Source organism: Toxotes jaculatrix, chromosome 17 (genome assembly GCF_017976425.1).
Source record: "Toxotes jaculatrix isolate fToxJac2 chromosome 17, fToxJac2.pri, whole genome shotgun sequence".
Lineage (NCBI taxonomy): Eukaryota > Metazoa > Chordata > Actinopteri > Toxotidae > Toxotes > Toxotes jaculatrix.
The window spans coordinates 15,078,011-15,097,500 of record NC_054410.1 but is presented as its reverse complement, the minus strand read 5'-3'; the positions used below and the strand labels follow the sequence as shown (position 1 = coordinate 15,097,500).

Sequence of the window (19,490 nt, the reverse complement as noted above, 5' to 3'; positions counted from 1 at the left end):
TCTTTTGATTTCTGGTTTATTTTGAAAGGGTAATCCATAGGCAACCTATTCGGTGTTCCTGCAAATATGTATTTTATTTTAGAAAGATGTGAATGACTTTCGTTTTGTATTTATAATTTGTACTGTTTGTGTTCTGTAACCTGATTTCGGTTCTCTATCTATTGTAATTGGTTTTGTTAAGTCACTTTACCACAGCACAAATCACGCAGGCGTAATTATGTGCTGTCGCCATGATTCATCGAGCATCAATGTTGTGTATAATGTCGTGATTTCTGAGGTGTATACTAACTACTACTAAATGAATTTTGGAGAGAGGCTGATGGAAAATCTGCAAACGTGAATCTGCAAAAGGAAGGGATGTTAAAATTTGAGTTTGTACGCATTTTTTAATATGGCCTAACCAATGTCATGTTTTTGCCACCACTCTCACCAAAGTGCTTGTTCAAAGAGAGCAGATGGACGACTAACACCTGGTCTGCAATGGCCTGCCACTCAAATGTTTTGTGTCTGAAAGAAAAATCCTTCGAAACTGATGTCAATGTTAGCCAAATGACCACTCTGCTTCTTTTACATTTCCCATCGTGTGTCTGGAGTAAGGTGATGATCTTGAATTTTATATCCTGTGGATTAATACTGGAAGTACAAGATAACCTTAGGTGTAGAAACAGTAGCTTTTCACATTTTATCATGTTTTGATTGAAGACATTTTACATACATTTTAGTCAGTTTGTGTGGTGCAGTTGTACCCAGTTTAAAATAAATGCCTGCCTTAAAAGGTAGTCTGCTTTTATGTGGCTCTTGTTGTATCCATCCATGCTATTCATACATGCAACAAAATAAATCAATACACACGTACGCCAAAATATTTGTATTTGCATTAGAAAGACAGTGTCTGCATAGAAAAAAAAAAAGCCATCGAAAACTGGTCTTGATAGAGAATTTATGCACAACTTTCATAAACTTTCCTTGGCAGAGGCACTGTGTGATACCGGTAATTCTTTGAGGTTAAAAACTATTACAAAATAACATGTAAATTTACATCATTTCTGTGTTGAAGACCGCAGTGTGTGCAGACCTAGAGTGGTAGAATTTTTGAATTCAATTTATCAATACGGACATGCTGCCAGCTCAGTGGCTTGGAAGCCAAACAGGTATTATTTTAAGTCCTCAACATGTGTTTGATTTATGAACTTTGTATTTTGACACTCACTCATTTAAGCATCCTAAGAAAAAAAAGAGTTAACCTGACATGGACCATGATCCTGTTTGGTTGTTTCTCATCCTCAGACCACAGTGTACATAGAAAAAGCACCAATTCAATTTTAGGAACGTGCTGATATGCATAAATGTAAAGTTAAACAGACCTTAGCAAGACTGCACACATGTAAAAATGTGGTACACCGTCAATGCTATCTGCTATACAAGGCTCCTAATTAGAAAATGCACCCTCACAGTGTAATCCATTTAACAACCTTGACATTTTTTAAAATCATATAAGTCTCCCCTGTGTGGCAGGTAATGCATACTGTGTGCATTATTCATTGTTGTGGTCATTTATGCATATCAACCCAGAACTATTATAGTCCATTATATTCTTGGATTCCAAGCATGCCCAAAAAGAAGTCATTTTCATTTTGCACAGTAAGCTTTCTGCAAGCATTCAGGTGAAAAGGAGCATGTGTCATTCAGAACTGTTACAGCTAACAGAGGGAGTAAATGCTAACAGGAATGAATTAAAAATTCTAATGATGGGATAAGTAGAGGAGCATGATTACAGTAATGCAATGGCATCCACGTAGTCATGACAAAATAATCATAGGCAGGGTGGATGAATGCTTTCACTCTTGTGCTTAGTGCGACTCCTGAGTTCACTTGTCGGAGGCACGGATGTAGACCAGAGAGGACAGCAGCAGGAGCTCTGGTGGCTTGTGTAAGAGGATCAGATTGTCACTCCTCAACCCGTCATAGTGCATCCAGCAGCCGTCAATCTGGAAGGCTGCAGAATAGTGATGCTCCTCCTTGTTGAAGAGTGTGGCGCCCTCTAGTAAGTACCTGTGAAAGAAAGAGAAAGAGTTCTTAAGACCATTTTCTTTATACTGTGCAGGGAAATATTCAGAGTCGTGAGGGAAAACAATGTGATTTTCTCTTTGGTCAAGGGACGAACGTGCATCAAAGGCTGAGATGAATCAAAAAAACGGCATGAAAACATTTAAAAATAGTGGTTTTAATGACAGCTATTTTGTGGATATTGAGTGCTGGATGGTAGAATCTCCTATAACAAAATGTTTTTTTCACTCTTGCTGGTACAAAGCCAGCAGGAGTCCTTTGCTTGGTCCTTTTTTATAGGAGGTGGCACTTTAATTAGAAAAAAGCTTTAATTAGCATGTTTTTCTTAACATTGTGTCTTTCACCTGAGTAATATTTCTAAAATAAGCCTATTTTTCCTCGACTGATGTAGAGAAAGTCATTCTGCTTTGATCCTGTAATGCTCAGACTCACACATTATTTTCAGCTTGTAAAAACAAAACACAGCAGCTGAGATTCAGGATCCATTTTAGCAGCTCTACAGAGGCTGTTCCTAACTTTTCATATCCTACTGCTCATGTTGGATGACTGTGGTATCAAACTACATGTATACTTTTAAGTGTACCAAAACCCCATCATAGCTCATACTTTGATGCACATTGAAATCAGGCAGCTATTTGTCTGTAAAGATTCTCAGTGATCCAGATCATGATATTTGTAAATGCTATACAAAGGCAACTGGACTTGTTTGAGCAAGTCAAGTCAAGCAAGTCCAGTTGCCTTTGTATAACATTTAAAAAGAAGCAATTATTTGGCTACACAAACATATTTTCCAAAAATAATTCATGACATGTTTTTATTTAATGTAATGACCATTAACTATTGGTCTGGCCTCCCTTTTATGACTCTTGCATTGTTTTTTTTATATCTCTGCCAAAATGCTGGAAACATGGCCCTGTGCCAAAGCCATAATATTACAGGTCAGTGCAGAGGAAATTCATATGATAGTGGCTTGCACCACGGTGTGGCCAAAGCATGCTACTGTACACCAAGCTAGTGGAAACACACTGTGGAAGTTTCATACCTGTGCTGACAGAGAGCTAGATGGTAAGGAACATAGGACAGCTCCTCTGACTTCCACTGCTGCATGTTGAGAATGACAAAAGGTGGAGGTCCATGACAGAAAACCCTCTGAGAGAGCTCCCTTAGTCCATCACACCTGTTTCAAAAGATGAGAAATTTGTCAAGACTGAGACTGAGCTGAATTAGAGGATGATGAACATCATTGCTATGTCTCACCCCAGTTCTGTGCAGAGCAGGAGCTTGGGGCAGAAGAACTCGTCCACGGCCGACTGAATGGGGTCTCTGTGAGGCAGCTCATGAGGAGGGCTGGAGGAAAAAAATTATAAGACACTGAAATTGTGTTAACCATCTAACAACGCTCCATTCATTAGGATATGACCTAGTCTGTGAAAGAAAAACACCACTTTTAAAGACTATTAAAGGTAGGTGGAGCAGCAATAAATGCACCAAGGTGGAGATTATTAAAGTCTAGTGTGTCAAAGGGTGAAAATTAAACGCTATTTAGGATTGACTGGTACACTGGAAGACCAGAACCATTTGTATTATTTACAGTGGTGACAGGGGACAAAGTCCAGCTGAGCTCTGCTTGGGGACGTTAGATATTTTTCACATTTGATACAGAACAGAACTGAAATCTACAAGAAAAATGCAGCAGCTGGTGCCAAGTTTTGACACCGAATGTTTGCTAATGTTGACAGAATGAAAAGAGGGGAAAAGCTGTCTTAAGCTCACTTTGCAGCATTGGGACATTGTACTGCTTGTGCGCCTTATACCTGATGTTGATTGTAGTCTTGACGAACTCCTGGAAGCGGGCAGGACAGCTCCAGTTGGTGCACAGGCTCTCCTGCATGGTGGACAAGAGGTTCTCCAGGTTCTCTGTGAAGTTCTCATGCTCATTACCAAACAGGTCAATCTCCAGTGCTGCCTGGTGGATCTCTGAGCGGTACTGTCTTTTAGACATCCTGTCCCAGATCCACAGCATCTTCACTGTGGTGTAGTCACAGGAGTCCATCAGGTAGAGGAAATACTCCACAAACTGCTTGCCCAGGAAGACGGCCAGCTCTCTGGAAAAGCCCTGGTTGTCCCGCAGGATCACATACAGGATCATGAGGAAGCCATCAATGGTGCAGGTGTTTTTTAGGTTGATTTTGACGTACAGAGGGGTGCATGATATGGCTTTCCGTCCAGCCTTAATGGTATAGACGCCACCCCAAGGCAGCACAGGCCTCCAGAAAGAACGGTCCTCTTCGTCATTGTTATTAATAGAGGCACGGATTTCCTCAAACAGCGTTTTAGACCTAAAGACACATATGCATGTGAGTTAGCATGAGAGGATCACAGAGAGGTGTTTTGAAGGAGGGTGAGGTTTAGCTTGTAGCACCGATGGATTTAGACTGGGTCATTTTGACAGACGGCGAATTTGGTACAAACGTAAACAGAGACTATGCCAATAGCTGCACGTAACGCTGGGTTAGCTTACAGCAACAAAACAAGCCAGTAACGTCGGGTTATCATTCGGGGAGTAGACATAGTGCAAAATCCTGCCAGTTTACACATATTAACAGCTACTATCAACTTACCGTTCGAAGTGGAGGTTGTTCTCAGTGTTTGAAATTCGCGTTTGGAGGTCTTCGGTGTCGTTCAAAACACAGAATCTACTCTCCATAGCTCCCTGTATTTCTTCATGTCTTGCATCGGACTAAACGCCAGATAGGCAAGTATAGTATTTTCTAGCACCTTCTAATGAATACCTTGATGGTGACACCTTAGCGGGGGATAAACCTGGATAAGACATTAAGTTGGGCCCATATAAACACTGCTCTTTTTTTTCGCTGTATAAATACAGTGCTGCCCTCTGCTGATTCTCGGCGTAACTACGTCTCAACACTTCCCTCTCCGTGGGCGGTAAAGCCGAACCGAGGATGCTATTGGTTAATAGATTTTTCTAGCGTGCTATAACAGATATATGATTGGCTCTCAGAGTTGACTGTGTGTCACTAGCCCCGCCCTCCTCAGTCGTCATGCCCACTGGTGAGATTTCGCTCTGCGTCTGACGCTATTCCTGAAAGTTAATACGCTGATTTTCAGCGGCAGTGCTGGACTTGTGAATGGGGCCTGCGCCACCGCCCCCCCCGACTCCGACGCTTTTTGAATAGACATAAGTTTTTGGAAGTACTCACTGCGCTCTTGTCAGGCACGGAGTGTGCAGGAGACACCAGCATCTTAGACCACAGACTTTCAGGAACAGAAGATGTCTGCTCAAATCATAAGTGGGAAAGAGGTTTCTGCGTAAGTATCAGGTTTTATCCGGCACGTTTATGAATGTCACAGAGAGACAGATAGGTGGAACCAGCCTGACGAAACATGTGTCTGTGTACTTGCTAACTAGGCAGCTAATAAGCCATCTTTGTTACATTAACTTAATAGCTAAAGTTATATGCTTTAAAACAGTTTTATGCACATTTTATATGCAGCTGTTTCATATATTTCATATTTCACTCCCGTGGTGGCAGCAGAAAATGGTTTCATAACTTAGTTTGAATTGGTTGTACATGGTGCGGGCCACGTGAAAGAAGTGGGGCCAGTAGTTTTGACTGATATTTGTGGATGATAAGCAGAGAAATCACAGTGGACTCTTTCTTCAGCTGCAGCTTCAGATGGATATTTGTTTCCTTACAGTTTTGCAGGTCAGCCTAAATGTGTTGACACTAAATGCACCGACTCACGATTGCCACACTTAGAATGTGGTAATCCATAAAGTTGGGTTGATTGAAAACATTGAATCCTGCAGTATTATGTAAGAAACTGTGTGGGGGGTGTGATATGATCTTTGCCCTATTGGTCCAGTGACCTCAAGTGGTGAGGCGCACAGACACTAACTTTTTAACAACTGTTCATTTGACTTTCTTTTAATATTTGTTTACAGTCTGCAGTTTGTTTCCTTATGTTACGAGTTCAAAGTTCAAATGAATCCAAATATTACTTACTATCAAAAGCTTTGACAGTTCCAAATATGTTTGCCTAAGAGACAAAATAAGTCCCTTCTCTAGAAATGTGCAAGACGTGTAGCTGCATGTGCTCGTCACAAGACATGACAGCCTGCCCCTTGTTAGCTGCCCCTCACAGTACTAATTAGTCAGATTATTTAATGCAGTACAAATTGTCTGTAGAGCCTCTGCACAGATCTGCCGTCTCTTCAGTTGTCTTTGAAGCTTGACAAAAGCTGATTGTGCTGGACAAGTGACCTGTATAGACTGAGACTGGCTCTTTCTTTCAGGAAATGTCATTTGTTACAACCCTTCACCCAAAAGCGTTTTCTCTAAAGAAGCAGGATTTACACAGGGGAAACAAGGAGAACAACTACAGTCCTGTAGTTGATCAGTGACCAGGAGTTGTTTAATCAGCCGTCATCGTGATAAGGAATGATCAAAGTTTTTATTAATAGTCCTTAGTTTCTGTGTTCTCCTGGGTGAATAAATATAAACCAACATAATAAGGTAGAAAATAACACTCCTGAATAATGAAGTTTCAATAGCAGGTCTATGTTTTATATTATTTGCACTGTGCCAAATGTGTATTGTGTCATTTTTATTTGTCTGGGTCATAGCCGCTTCAATGGGTGAGATGTAATTGCCTTTGGAATGCCTGATGTTGTCAATAGGGCTTGAAGACACTGGGACAAGCTTATCAGAGCACACTGTGGTTATTTGGACAAAAAAAACTGTTAGAGTACAAAACGCAAGTCACTACAAGGTCACTGGGGCACAAACCCTCAGATATTACTTGAAAGGAATTTGAAATTGGTGTCACTCCGTTGTGTCATGCATCCATAATCACTCACATGGTGTGTTTCATCATCTCTGCCAATGAAGTTCATGTGATGCACAGAGATGCTGCGTTTCAATCTAAATCTGTTTTGTAGGTTCAAGTTTTAAACAAGATAATCAGTCTACCCTTAGAGCTTTTTGTGTGACTGTTCTCATTCTCATGCTCAGTGAATTAGATAAATAAAGCAGCTTAGGCATTTGATTGATTGTGAGAATAGTATACAAAAAGAAATACAATCAGAGTTGGTCTTTGCTTATAATTATTATGAGCTTAAGTCCAGTTACCTTTGTGCCACTGCTTTGTCTTTGATTGGTTCAGTTGACTTTTTGTTGAGTGAAGTGATAAGACACATCTGAGACAGAGTATTGGAATGTCTCCAGACCATTAAATAAATAAAGATTAAGCAAAGACACAGACCAAAGGTAAGGCAAGTGACTCTCTGGTGTCCTGGTTTTGCATGTGCAGACAGGAGTCATGGCTGGGTGACTGGAAAATGATTACCAGATTCACCATGAGATGAATGAATCAAAACATGATGAGTTTGCATGTATCTGGGTGCAAAATCTGTAAATATTACGTGTGGTCCTAATCTTTCCCTTAAAAAATATGCTACATGCACAGAGTTTAACAACGCAGTGTGGTTTTATTCTGTTCTCTTGTGTTCTCAGGCAGGTGAGGGAGCGTCTGAAGAAGAATGTGGAGCAGATGAAGCTTCATGACCTCAACTTCAGGCCTGGTCTAGTGATTTTGCAGGTAAGTGCAAGATTCATCATGAAAAAAAAAACAAAAAATAATTGTGGCTAATTTTACCATGTGCTTTCCCACGGCTTTTAGATGGTTGGCAGGTAAGGATTTGGGTTATTTGTGTGTTTCTTGACCTTGTGTCATTGTGACACAACTGACACAGGTGTGTCAGTTTGTTTCCTTGCTGTAACACAGCATGGAAACAGACAAACTGTTCTTTGGTAAATGGACATGTTTATGTAAATGCTCTGCAGGTTGGAGACCGTGATGATTCAAATCTGTACATCACCATGAAGTTGAAGGCAGCAGCAGAGGTAAAAAGTTTATTTTTTGACATTCAAGACAATTACATGCAATCTGTACACTATAATTAAAACTGTATTTTGTCACTGTTAATCCTAACTTTAGGCCTAAACTCTTTTTTTTTTTTATAAATGTAGATTGGAATAAATGCCACACATATGAGACTTCCCAAGACGGCAACAGAAGAAGAGGTGAGGACGGATTTGAAGAATTAGTGTAGCCCTGACTTTTATTCATCTTTGCATTCATCTTCTTTTCGTCTGTGCTAATAAAGCTCCCAAATTACATTACGTCTACCTGAGAGTGTAAAAGCATCTGTCTCTCTGTAGGTTCTTCACAGCATCACTGAGGTGAACGAGAACTCGTCTGTCCACGGCCTCATCGTGCAGCTGCCCTTAGACTCGGTCCACAAGATCAACACAGAGAAGGTCACCAATGCCGTGGCCCCAGAGAAGGATGTAGATGGGTAAGATCCCACATAAACTAAAGATCAGGTTGCTCATCTTGAAGTTTCACTTACTCTGCTTTTGGGTCAAGTTGGTATTTTTCCCTGCTTCCTCTCGGTGAGGTTAAAAGAAGGATCTGGCTTGGATACTTTTAGGTCTGTTGACACTGTTAATTTAAGGTATTTAATGTATTGTGTGTTTTGGTCCTTTTGCAGGCTGACCAGCATAAATGCAGGGAAGCTGTCTCGTGGGGACCTGGGCGACTGCTTCATCCCCTGCACACCAAATGGCTGCATGGAGTTGATCAAGCAGACTGGTAAACACAGTAAATAAACACTATAAGAAAGTAAACACTAAAAGGCCGAAGTCTGTACGTGGACTGCAAGAAAGAAGTAAACATGGTCTGAATAAATCGACTGATTGACTGCTTTTCTACAGGTGTGTCTGTGGCAGGGAAGAGAGCGGTAGTGATTGGTCGCAGTAAGATTGTGGGTGCGCCGATGCACGACCTGCTGCTGTGGAGCCACGCCACTGTCACCACCTGCCACTCTAAAACTGCTGATCTCGCTGCAGAGGTACAGCAGCAACACCCTTATCCACTCTAGGAGAACAGTCACAGTTAAAATTGTAATCATCTTAATAGCCATTAGCGGTTGTGTATCTCACACCAGTGCAAGCAGAACATCAATTAGACTTTAGCCAGAAAATTATATAATGTAGCCAACAGTCTTGTTTGCCTCCCTTTTTTTAACAAACTGCATTTCTCTGTAGAGATGGTGAGATGGCTTACAGCCAGTAGCAGCTCAAGAGTCTAATCTAATTAACTATGAAACTTATTTAAAAGCTCTATAAACAGCGATGACATACTGGCAATTACTAATCTTTGCTGCCACCAAGAGGTCTAAACTATAATGTCTTGAAAAACAATATTTAGAAAATCTCTATTGAGTCTTGTTAAAAGTCCAGTCTTTAAAGTCTTTAAAGCCCAGAAATCAGTTTTCCACATGATATTCTGCTGTTATTCATTAAGCATTGATTCATTTGTGTCCATCACTGTTTATGTCTAGGTGGGAAAGGCAGATATCCTGGTTGTTGGCATCGGGAAACCAGAGATGGTGAAAGGAGAGTGGATTAAGGAGGGAGCGGTGGTCATCGACTGTGGCATCAACCACATTCCAGGTTTGGCCTTTTTGGTTGACTTGAATCATGGCACTGTGCAGTTTCCTTTAAATGAATCAGTAGATGTTGTGGTAATTGCATGATATTTACTTCAAAGTTCCTGACTGTGTCTTTTCAGATGAGACTAAACCCAGTGGGAAGCGGGTAGTGGGTGATGTCCACTACAGCTCAGCTAAGGAGCGGGCCGGCTTCATCACCCCTGTGCCTGGTGGCGTAGGACCCATGACTGTGGCCATGCTGATGGCGGTAAGGGCCACTTGTTTTCAACTGTATCTCATGTTCTTAACACAGGATTAGGTCACTTTTTGCGTAGAGGATGAAACTGCAATATGTCCTTTTGTAAGTTTCCCCTAATCTAGACGTTAAAGGAACGACTGACTGGCTGTGTATGTGTGTGTAGAACACAGTGCTGAGTGCACAGCGCTTTTTGGAGGGACATCAGCCAGGGAAGTGGAACATTTCTTACACCAAACTCAACCTGCAGAAGCCTGTGCCAAGGTTTGTCTCCTTGTCTTCCCATACTCTTAGTTATGTGCGTCATAAATTGTCACTGAAGAGTTTGTAAAATTACATGCAAGGAAAGCTGGTAGAAAACCCTTTACTGTGCTCTTTCCTAGCTGTTTCTCCCTTTGCTCAGGTTTTGCTTGGTGTTTTTGTAACCCCAACAGTGACATTGTGATCTCTCGCTCCTGTGTGCCCAAGCCCATCGACCGTCTGGCAGGAGAGGTGGGCCTGCTCTCTGATGAAGTGGAACTCTATGGCAAAACTAAGGCCAAGGTCCAGCTGAATATCATCAAACGGCTGCAGACCCAGCCAGATGGCAAATATGTGGTTGTGACTGGGTATGACGCCAGAACTTTTATCTACTGAACTGTTTCTTGAAAAATCTTTTAATTCCCTTTATTTTTCGGATCAGTTTACGCATATAATAATATACTGTCAATGAAAAGGGATGCTTCCCAAACGGTTAAACTATTTTCTACAGTTCCACGTGTTGATGTTCAGTTCTGACAGTATTTTCTGTCTGCAGCATTACACCCACCCCTCTGGGTGAGGGAAAGAGCACCACCACCATTGGCCTGGTGCAGGCCCTGGGAGCCCACATGAACCTTAACGTCTTTGCTTGTGTCCGACAACCTTCTCAGGGACCCACCTTTGGCATTAAAGGTGAGCTTTGGAGTAATGTACTTTCAGTGAAAGGTTGTGCGGGTTACAAGGTGTTGAGATCTACATTCTACACGGGTTCATGTATGCGTGGTTTTGTCCTCTGTTTACAGGTGGTGCTGCAGGAGGTGGATATTCCCAGGTCATTCCAATGGAAGAGGTACTGCACTGTTGTTTGAAGCTAGAAACTACGTTGATTATATAAAAAAATACAAAGAAAATGTAGAAATAACGAATAAATCTGTTCATTTTAGTTCAACCTTCATCTCACCGGTGACATCCACGCCATCACAGCTGCCAACAACTTGGTGGCTGCTGCCATCGATGCCCGCATGTTCCATGAGTCCACACAATCTGACAAGGTAGATTCACTTTTTAATTCAGTTGTTTTTATTTTTTTTAATACACTGTTTATAAGTTAATTAATAGACTGGAATCACTGTCTTTCTTTCTGTAGGCTCTGTACAACCGCTTGGTCCCACTCAGTGGAGGACAGAGGAAGTTCTCCCCCATCCAGATCAACAGACTGAAGGTAAGTGATCACATCACAGACTTGTAAGATTTGACTAAACTCACAATCCATGTTAAAGGGTGCCTTAAACACTGAATTCTTCTGTATTTGTGTAGAAACTGGGCATAGAGAAGACAGATCCCTCCACTCTGACTGAAGAAGAGATCACTCACTTCGCCCGCCTGGACATTGACCCAAGCTCTGTCACCTGGCAGAGAGGTATGAACATCTGAGATGTCCCTTAGTCTTCATAACTCTGATGCTTTCTGCCTCAACGCTGTGTATGGAATCCGGCCTTATGTACAATTTATATAATTCTCACATGGTATTTGTGTTTCACTTCAGTGTTGGACACCAATGATCGATTCCTGAGGAAGATCACCATCGGCCAGTCGCCAACTGAAAAGGGATATACAAGAGAGGTAAAAAGAGATGATTTATCATTCAGTGAGGGCTATTATGTGGAACCTTAGTAAAATAATAACTTTGGTGTCCCCCAGTGGTAGTATCAAAAAAGACGCAATTGCAAATAGTGCAACAATGATAGAAGTACAAATAGAAGCTACAATCACATACAAATTCATACATGGTGGATTTAACAATTGGATTGCCAAGTCTAGCCTTGACAAAGCCCAATAAAAAAAATACTCCTACTTCACACAACTGCACTGTTATTGATGAGGAGACTTGTATTTACGGTGCTTTCCTCCGTTTGTCCTCCAGGCCCAGTTTGACATCACGGTGGCCAGTGAAATCATGGCGGTGCTGGCCCTCACCAGCAGCCTGGAGGACATGCGTCAGCGTCTGGCCAAGATGGTCGTGGCCACCAGCCGCAACGGACAGCCAATCACCGCAGAGGACCTGGTAAGTGCTCTCCCCCGGAGCCTTCTTTACAGCCTGACCTTTTCTATAAGTACTGGAGAAACAAGGCCCCTACAATGTACTGTTTTGCTTCACAGGGTGTGAGTGGTGCTCTGTCTGTGCTAATGAAAGACGCAATAAAGCCAAACCTGATGCAGACTTTGGAGGTAGGTGAAACCGCAGCGTACATACTAACCTACACAGAACTTCACAAAAGCTCCAAACTTCCAAAGTTCAGCCTTTAGACTGATATTGTGCTTGTTTGTTGGTTTTTCAGTGGTTCTGTATATTTTTTCCACTAAATCTTTTGTGATCCATAAATGTATGCCACAGAGATGACAGTGCCTTCAGTTATGGGTTTTGTATCACATACATCCACAGGGAACCCCTGTGTTTGTCCATGCGGGCCCCTTTGCCAACATCGCCCATGGCAACTCCTCCATCCTGGCTGATAAAATAGCTTTGAAGCTGGTTGGACCTGAGGGTTTTGTAGGTAAGTGGAGCTGAGAAAATGACTCTATAGTAGCTGTTTTCAACAATAATATTATTTTGTGACTGATCTAGTGCTGCACTACTACTGCTACTGCTGTAGATGGTTTGCTTACACTGTACATGTTGATTGCACAAGTGATGGTGTAGCAGATATTTTATTATAGTAAGATGTTACTCTGTATTCCTACTATTCTCATCATCTCACGACACCTGTCAATTGTTCCCAACAGTGACTGAGGCTGGTTTTGGTGCTGACATTGGCATGGAGAAGTTCTTTAACATCAAGTGCCGCTACTCAGGCCTGAGGCCACATGTGGTGGTGTTGGTGGCTACCATCCGAGCCCTGAAGATGCACGGAGGAGGACCAACGGTGCGTTTGCATGAATTTTCCTCAGCATTTCAATAACAAGATGATTAGTTTAGTGGCTTTATTGTGGAAAAAAACACCTATGCTTTTACGTTTATGTGTGATTTTTACGTGACATTCTCATTTCTCTATTATGAACGTCCACATAATCACCCTAAGCATTTCCTGTGCACAAATCAACGTCTCTGTCAGTGAATGACAGTGCACCGCTGGGAAATTACATTTCCTGCTGAGCTGACGTCATAAAGCAACAACTCATTCATATTCTCACTTCTTCATTCACACAATTTGTGGCTGCATAATAAATGTATATTAAAATAAACATAATTTTTGTTCAGGTTACTGCTGGGATGCCACTGCCGAAGGAATACATTGAGGAGGTAATGCAAAATGTTCTTTGCTTTAAACGAGAACGGTCTTTTAATGAGCTGTAGATTAATGTTGAGTCATTGACATTGTTTATTTATTAGTTTGTTAGAAGAGTCTGAGCCACAGCTGCTCACTTCGTTAATCACATGTTAAGCAAGCATTTCCTTTTTAAAAGCTTTATCTGTGTTATAAGCACACAGCAAACACTTCACAAGCATCTACATTAAACTTTAATGGAGGCTGTGAATAGCTGTTTTTAATGACACTCATAAGTTTATGTAAAAGTGTGTTGGTGTATATGTGCTTGTAGAACCTCGAGCTTCTGGAGAAGGGCTGCAACAACATGAAGAAGCAGATAGAGAATGCACAGCACTTTGGTGTGCCTGTGGTGGTGGCTGTCAATGCTTTCAAGTAAGTGATGGATGATGACATAGAAAAGAAAACTAAAATGGCCTATACAACAACAAACATGCAGACATAACTTTAATTTCACTTAAAGCAGCACTAGTCAATATTTTAAATAAGCAAAGGATGACAAGGAGCTATATGTAATGTAAAAGGAGCTGCTTACAATAGATTAGGTGATAATAGTGATGCAAATGTGTTGTGTCATATATTGACATGCAGTAAAGATTATTCTGTGTCTGTTTATCTCTCATGCCTTTGTTATGCTGACACCTCTTGTAGGACAGACACTGAGGCTGAGCTGGACTTAGTTTGCAGAGTGGCCAAAGCCGCCGGAGCCTTTGATGCCGTGCGATGCACCCACTGGGCCGAGGGTGGTGCCGGTGCAGTGGCCCTTGGTCGGGCTGTCCAGAGGGCCTCTGAGGCCCCCAGCAAGTTTAAGTTCCTCTATGATTTGGAGGTATGGACTCTAACCTTGCTTGCTGCAGTTCGTCGATAGGGTAAAAATAAAGTACTTCATTTAATTTGATAGAAACTGTGTATATTTTTACTGTTTTGAATTTAAAAGGGCAATCAACATATTAGCCAGAAAAAATGGAATTTTCTCATCTACAAGGAAATGCTGCACATTTTGTTCAGTTGGCATTGATGTCCAGACATGTCAACTAAAGCACTGTGCTGACAGCCATATGTGTATTTTTAATTCCACTTTAGCTCCCTATTGCTGATAAGATTCGAATAATTGCCCAGAAGATCTACGGTGCAGATGATATTGAGCTTCTCCCAGAGGCTCAACACAAGGTGGAGCTCTACACCAAACAGGTCAGCAACCCCCAGAGTTGATTTGTGTTTTTTTTCATCTGTCTAGTCAGGCCTGTTCGTTGGCTGCTGCCTGCAGTGGAGATCATCTATAGTTGGATGTGTATGTATGTAAAGAATTTTTTTGTGTGTCCTCTTTTGCCCTCAGGGTTTCAGCAGTCTGCCAGTCTGCATGGCGAAGACTCACCTGTCGCTCTCTCATGAGGCAGACAAGAAGGGTGTGCCCACAGGGTTCATCCTGCCAATCAGAGACATCCGAGCCAGTGTGGGCGCTGGGTTTCTGTTCCCACTGGTTGGCACGGTAAGCTCTCATTTACATTGAGCAAATAGTGCCTTTGTTTTTACATAGTTTTGCCCCAGATTGTGTCTGGGAGACTAGGGTGTGTGTCTGCACCTACGCACCATCAGCTCCAATCACAATATGCACAGTTTGACTTTACTTTAACATTAATTTGTCTTTCTTATAGACCAGTAGCCTGCTTTTAAAAATTGAAGCGAGACTTGTAGTTCACAATTCAACTGTCTGAATCTTTTCGTTTAACTCAATTAGCTCAATTAGCTTGACTCAAAAGCTGCATTATGTGTATACACACTATGTGAGTGCAATAAGTGGCCAGGTTTTGTCGTGCATAATTTTTTTTTTTTTGTCATTAAAACTGCTTTGTCTGTCTGTGTGTTAATCTTAGATGCCTACAATTCCTGGTCTGCCCACCAGGCCTTGTTTCTATGATATTGACCTGGACCCTGAGACTGAACAGGTCAACGGGCTCTTCTAAAACTGGATTGTACGACAGTAAGGAGCCCAGTTAACACATACATGTATAAATCTCACACAGACGTTGGCTGTCACAAATCATAACTGCATATTTGCCCTTTCTGTTTCCTTTCTTTCTCAGTGTATAGATACAGCCCCCCCCACTGCGCCCACTGAGTCTTAATGAAATGTGATGGACTAATAACTGGGAGTGCCTCGAGCTCATCTGCTGGTGCCTTTTCTTTGTTGTTTTTCACTCACTCATTGACATCTGTAAATAATTGATTGGCTTTGCCCATAGGGCTGCTGATGGGTAAATCAAGGAACTTAATTCTCTAGAGACTTCCAATCTGTGATAGAGTTTTTCCCGTTGCACATAAACAAGCCACGCTTGTATTTTCACTTCCCAGAAATCCAAATAAATATAACGAGCATAGGCGGCGATCTGGCAGATCTGGAGTCTTGCATCAACTACTTGTTTACGTTTTTATATGCACTACACTAGGGGCATTTCCTCCAAGCCACCGTCTTTAACAAGTCCAAACATTAACGAGTCTGAACATAAAAATAACGCCTTAGAAAATATTTTATAATTAAAAATATTTTTAATTTTGTAGTAGTCTTGTGACTAATGCCTGTCAAATGTCTTATTTTGCTGTCCTGTATCCTAATTAAATGTTAACACTGACATTGCTGGACCACTCTACACTGCTGTGAAAATGAACTGTGATTTCCACTTTTCTTTCAGAAAAGATGAAATAAAGTCTTCTTGATGGAAAAGCCACACATTGACATTTTCTTGAGATTTGATGGGCTTTTTCTTTTCTTTTCTTTTCTATTTTATTTTATTTTACTGTATTTGAGGAAAGAGAGCTTTTCCTGCTACAGATAGCATGCTCTGTGGTTCAGCGTGTAATAAAAACTGCACATAACTGGATGCCCATACGAATCTCTGCAACTGACGCTAGGTAGTTAAACTAATTATGTACATATGTGCAATACACGGTGTGTTTAAAAGCAAAGGCTTCGATGTATTAAAATCAAAATAGCTTTTGCCTGCAGGGGGATAAAATCAGTTTATAAGTAAGCTGTCCATTGTGTGCAAATATTTCAATTTTTTTGTTAATAACTGAAACTTTTTGTGTTTTGCTGGTGCAACAGGAAAGCTTAACAGTGATCATCAGTCACTGTCAATTACTCTGTGAGAACAGGACTGGCTTAGCCTGTTTAGGAGAATGTAACATATAAGCACAAAACTAATCAAATGAAGGTCTTGAAGAAATAGATACGTTTTGGTAAACACACTATTGCTTTTTCTTTTCTTTTTTTTTTGCCAAGAGTTAAAAGATGGATACCCTTCTCACGTTTTACACCAAACATGAAGCTGCTGCCAGCTTCCCATTAGCTTAGCCTAGCATAAAGACCGGAAGCAGCTGGCCTCTCTCTGTCCAAAGGTAACAAACTCAGCTGACTAGCTGAAACAGTAATTACACATTGAGGCTCATTTGCATTTACAGGAGTTTTACAAGTGGTTGTGTGCCGGGATGTTTCTTGAAAAATGGTAAATAGCTGTTTTACACTGCTTTTTTTGGGTCAGATATAAGAAACATGACATAGCATGTTAATTATTGAGCTTTTGAGGTGCTTGTTAGGTTTTTGTTACCTCTACACAGAGCTAGGCTAACTGTTTCCCCATTTGTCTTTATGCTAAGCTAAGCTAACTGGCTACTGGCTGTAGCTTCATATTTGCCACACAGACACGAGAATAATGTCAATGAATCTCATGTCAGTTCTTTCTGTGCTTTAGCAGTGCATGTGCACTACTAAGTAACCATCTCCTGTGGACTGCTTTATTTATTCTGCACTTTATTCACTAAATTTGCACTACTGCCGACTATGCTACTGCCATACTGCACATTCTGTATTGTACATAGGTTTTTCTTCTCTTTTCTTCTGTTTTATTCATACTGAAATATTATCTGTACATAGGTTTTACTATTCTGTCTTTTTTTGTTGTTGTTTATTTTGTGTTTCGTTTTTTTGCTTAATGGCATCTCTCACTTGGTGAAGGAGAAACAGTTTCAATTTGCGTCCTGCACATATAGCGAATTGCGAATCTTTGAATATTTGAATGTTATTAAACCAATTTTATATTTGCACAGAGAGAAATTAGCATTCCATTGGTGATTTTTGAATATCCAAATTGGTCAGATATTCTGCTCTGGACTTCCTACAGGATGAACTCTTTATAAAGCTTCATGAACTTTTATCTTGCACCACCTTTAGCTCTGAATGTTCATCATTGTAATGTGCAGCCCTCATGGAGCCAGACACAGCCAGAAGTTCGTATTCCTGCCTTTCATAGTTATCAGCCTTCTGATAACTATGAAGGGCATCCTTTTGACCTGTAAAATGATGATGCTAAAACACTGAACTATAAAAGATCACATACATCTGTGGATGAATGTGTTAATATGGAGTCTCTCACTGACTTCATATTTAAGTGAAAAAACAACAACCCAGTCTTGCCCTTTTTGGGATTAATTTATTAGATATGTGAATAATTCTTTACAATTATTATCACAGAATGGCAACTCAAGGAGTTCTTTATTACTTATGGTGATGACCTCCGCGACCGCCACCGTGCTTCTCTCTCATTTCTTGTCCACGTCCACATCCTCCATGTTCTCCTCCTTTGCCTCCCTTTTTCTCTTTTCCTCTCCCCTGTAAACAACCAAAAGAATAATGACTGACTACATTTCCAAAAACACAGTCAACTGGCTGTATAGTTTTAATTCGAAAAGCTTGTAAAAGTTTTACCTTCCCCTTTCCTCCCTCCTGTAAAAAGATAATGTGAAATTAACACAATGGTCCTACAGAATGAGTGAATAAACCAGTGAGCACACATTAAGAAAATTAAAGATGCCTTACTCCATCTGAGTCAGACCCTGCGTTCTCCTCCTGTGGATTCTTTCCCATCTCGTCCTAAGACAGGGAAACAGCTTCATAAGTGCACATGTTTTCATGCTGTTAGTCACAAGATAAAAAACCCTGTAAGAAAACAAAAATGACTCACCCCTTTGCCTTCTGTGAGGGGAAGACAACAAACAAAGTTAAAAATGTGCAAAATGAGACAGAAATTACACATGAACTAAAATCAGATGTGTTTAAATTGTTTGAAAATGCACAGTATATGGACACAACACACGAATGACTCGAATTATTTTTTAGCAATAAACAGAACAACTGCACTTTCTGTTTGTGTGTGTGAGGCATTTGATTTTAAGGGAGCCAAAGTTTTACAAATGCAAATTATGTTTGCACAAATATGTATGCATTCGAAAATAAAACAGCTGAAAAATTAAAAGTGATTATGATATCATGCCAAACAGAGATCTGGTATACTAGACATGCAGTAAGTGACTGAGTACAAGATGCAGGCATTGTGGTACAGTGAGCATTGTAGCGATTGTGCCAATAGTACAGTACATAGCTCTCAGTCTAAAGGAATAATTAGACATTTTTTCAGCATTCTGCACAGAAAACAATTCTAAAACATTCTTTAAAAATATAACAATTAATCAAAGAGACTTACGTTCACTCATTTTGTTTTGTTGTCAAATGCCTTAGAAAGTCTTTGCCTGGAGAAAAAAAAATACCCAATGAAACAAGGATCTTAAAATTTAATGATTACATTCATAGCAGTCATTACAAATAATCAAGGATACAAACCTGGTGCAGAAATCAAAGTAATCTGTGTCAATATGTGTGTTCTCTCTGTATTTATAAGGGGAAGTTTGGGATGAAGAATGTGGGTGTGTTTATGCTGCATGCAAGCCTCAAGTTATGAAATGTGCCTGTTTGATAGCTGCAGGACACGTAAGATTTGGGTGTGGCTATGAAAACAACTGACAGTGTTTTTCTCTCTGAGAGTGATTGTCAGTTCTACCTCAAAACATTAAATGAAGGACTCTCAAAGACACTTGAGATCAGGGGCGTAACATCATGAGCCACGTTTTGTTCGTCGTCAAACCCTTTCTCAGAAAAATCATCTTCATGCACAACTATTTTCTGTTTGCTAAACAGTGTATGTTGTCGGGGAAACATGCTGTCTGGATTACATTTTATATACAAAAAAAA

General features: G+C 40.7%; 2 protein-coding genes and 1 long non-coding RNA gene across 3 annotated transcripts; 1 reads left to right on the top strand and 2 right to left on the bottom strand.

Annotated features, from left to right (window-relative positions):
• Positions 1 to 900: 900 nt before the first annotated feature.
• c17h14orf28 (chromosome 17 C14orf28 homolog) lies at positions 901 to 5,030 on the bottom strand. Its single transcript, XM_041060907.1, has 5 exons — positions 4,689 to 5,030; positions 3,882 to 4,406; positions 3,325 to 3,414; positions 3,110 to 3,244; positions 901 to 2,052 (listed from the first exon to the last, which is right to left on the bottom strand). Exons 1-5 carry the CDS (start codon positions 4,772 to 4,774, stop codon positions 1,869 to 1,871), a joined length of 1,020 nt encoding a protein of 339 aa, XP_040916841.1. The 5' UTR covers positions 4,775 to 5,030; the 3' UTR covers positions 901 to 1,868.
• Positions 5,031 to 5,207: 177 nt separating this feature from the next.
• Positions 5,208 to 16,134, top strand: mthfd1b (methylenetetrahydrofolate dehydrogenase (NADP+ dependent) 1b). The gene is made up of 28 exons (XM_041060906.1): positions 5,208 to 5,397; positions 7,605 to 7,689; positions 7,935 to 7,994; positions 8,121 to 8,174; positions 8,313 to 8,449; positions 8,645 to 8,745; positions 8,868 to 9,004; positions 9,497 to 9,608; positions 9,727 to 9,854; positions 10,009 to 10,106; positions 10,277 to 10,450; positions 10,639 to 10,775; positions 10,886 to 10,932; positions 11,027 to 11,134; positions 11,230 to 11,304; positions 11,400 to 11,502; positions 11,629 to 11,705; positions 12,007 to 12,147; positions 12,243 to 12,311; positions 12,526 to 12,637; positions 12,867 to 13,006; positions 13,342 to 13,383; positions 13,683 to 13,783; positions 14,060 to 14,237; positions 14,492 to 14,599; positions 14,745 to 14,897; positions 15,283 to 15,389; positions 15,493 to 16,134. The coding sequence occupies exons 1-27, from the start codon at positions 5,360 to 5,362 to the stop codon at positions 15,370 to 15,372; spliced, it is 2,805 nt and encodes a 934-aa protein (XP_040916840.1). The 5' UTR covers positions 5,208 to 5,359; the 3' UTR covers positions 15,373 to 15,389; positions 15,493 to 16,134.
• Positions 16,135 to 17,878: 1,744 nt separating this feature from the next.
• On the bottom strand, positions 17,879 to 19,236 carry LOC121197402. The gene is made up of 6 exons (XR_005896244.1): positions 19,083 to 19,236; positions 18,946 to 18,991; positions 18,427 to 18,437; positions 18,282 to 18,335; positions 18,171 to 18,188; positions 17,879 to 18,074 (listed from the first exon to the last, which is right to left on the bottom strand). It is a non-coding gene; the product is annotated as an uncharacterized LOC121197402 (long non-coding RNA).
• Positions 19,237 to 19,490: the final 254 nt, after the last annotated feature.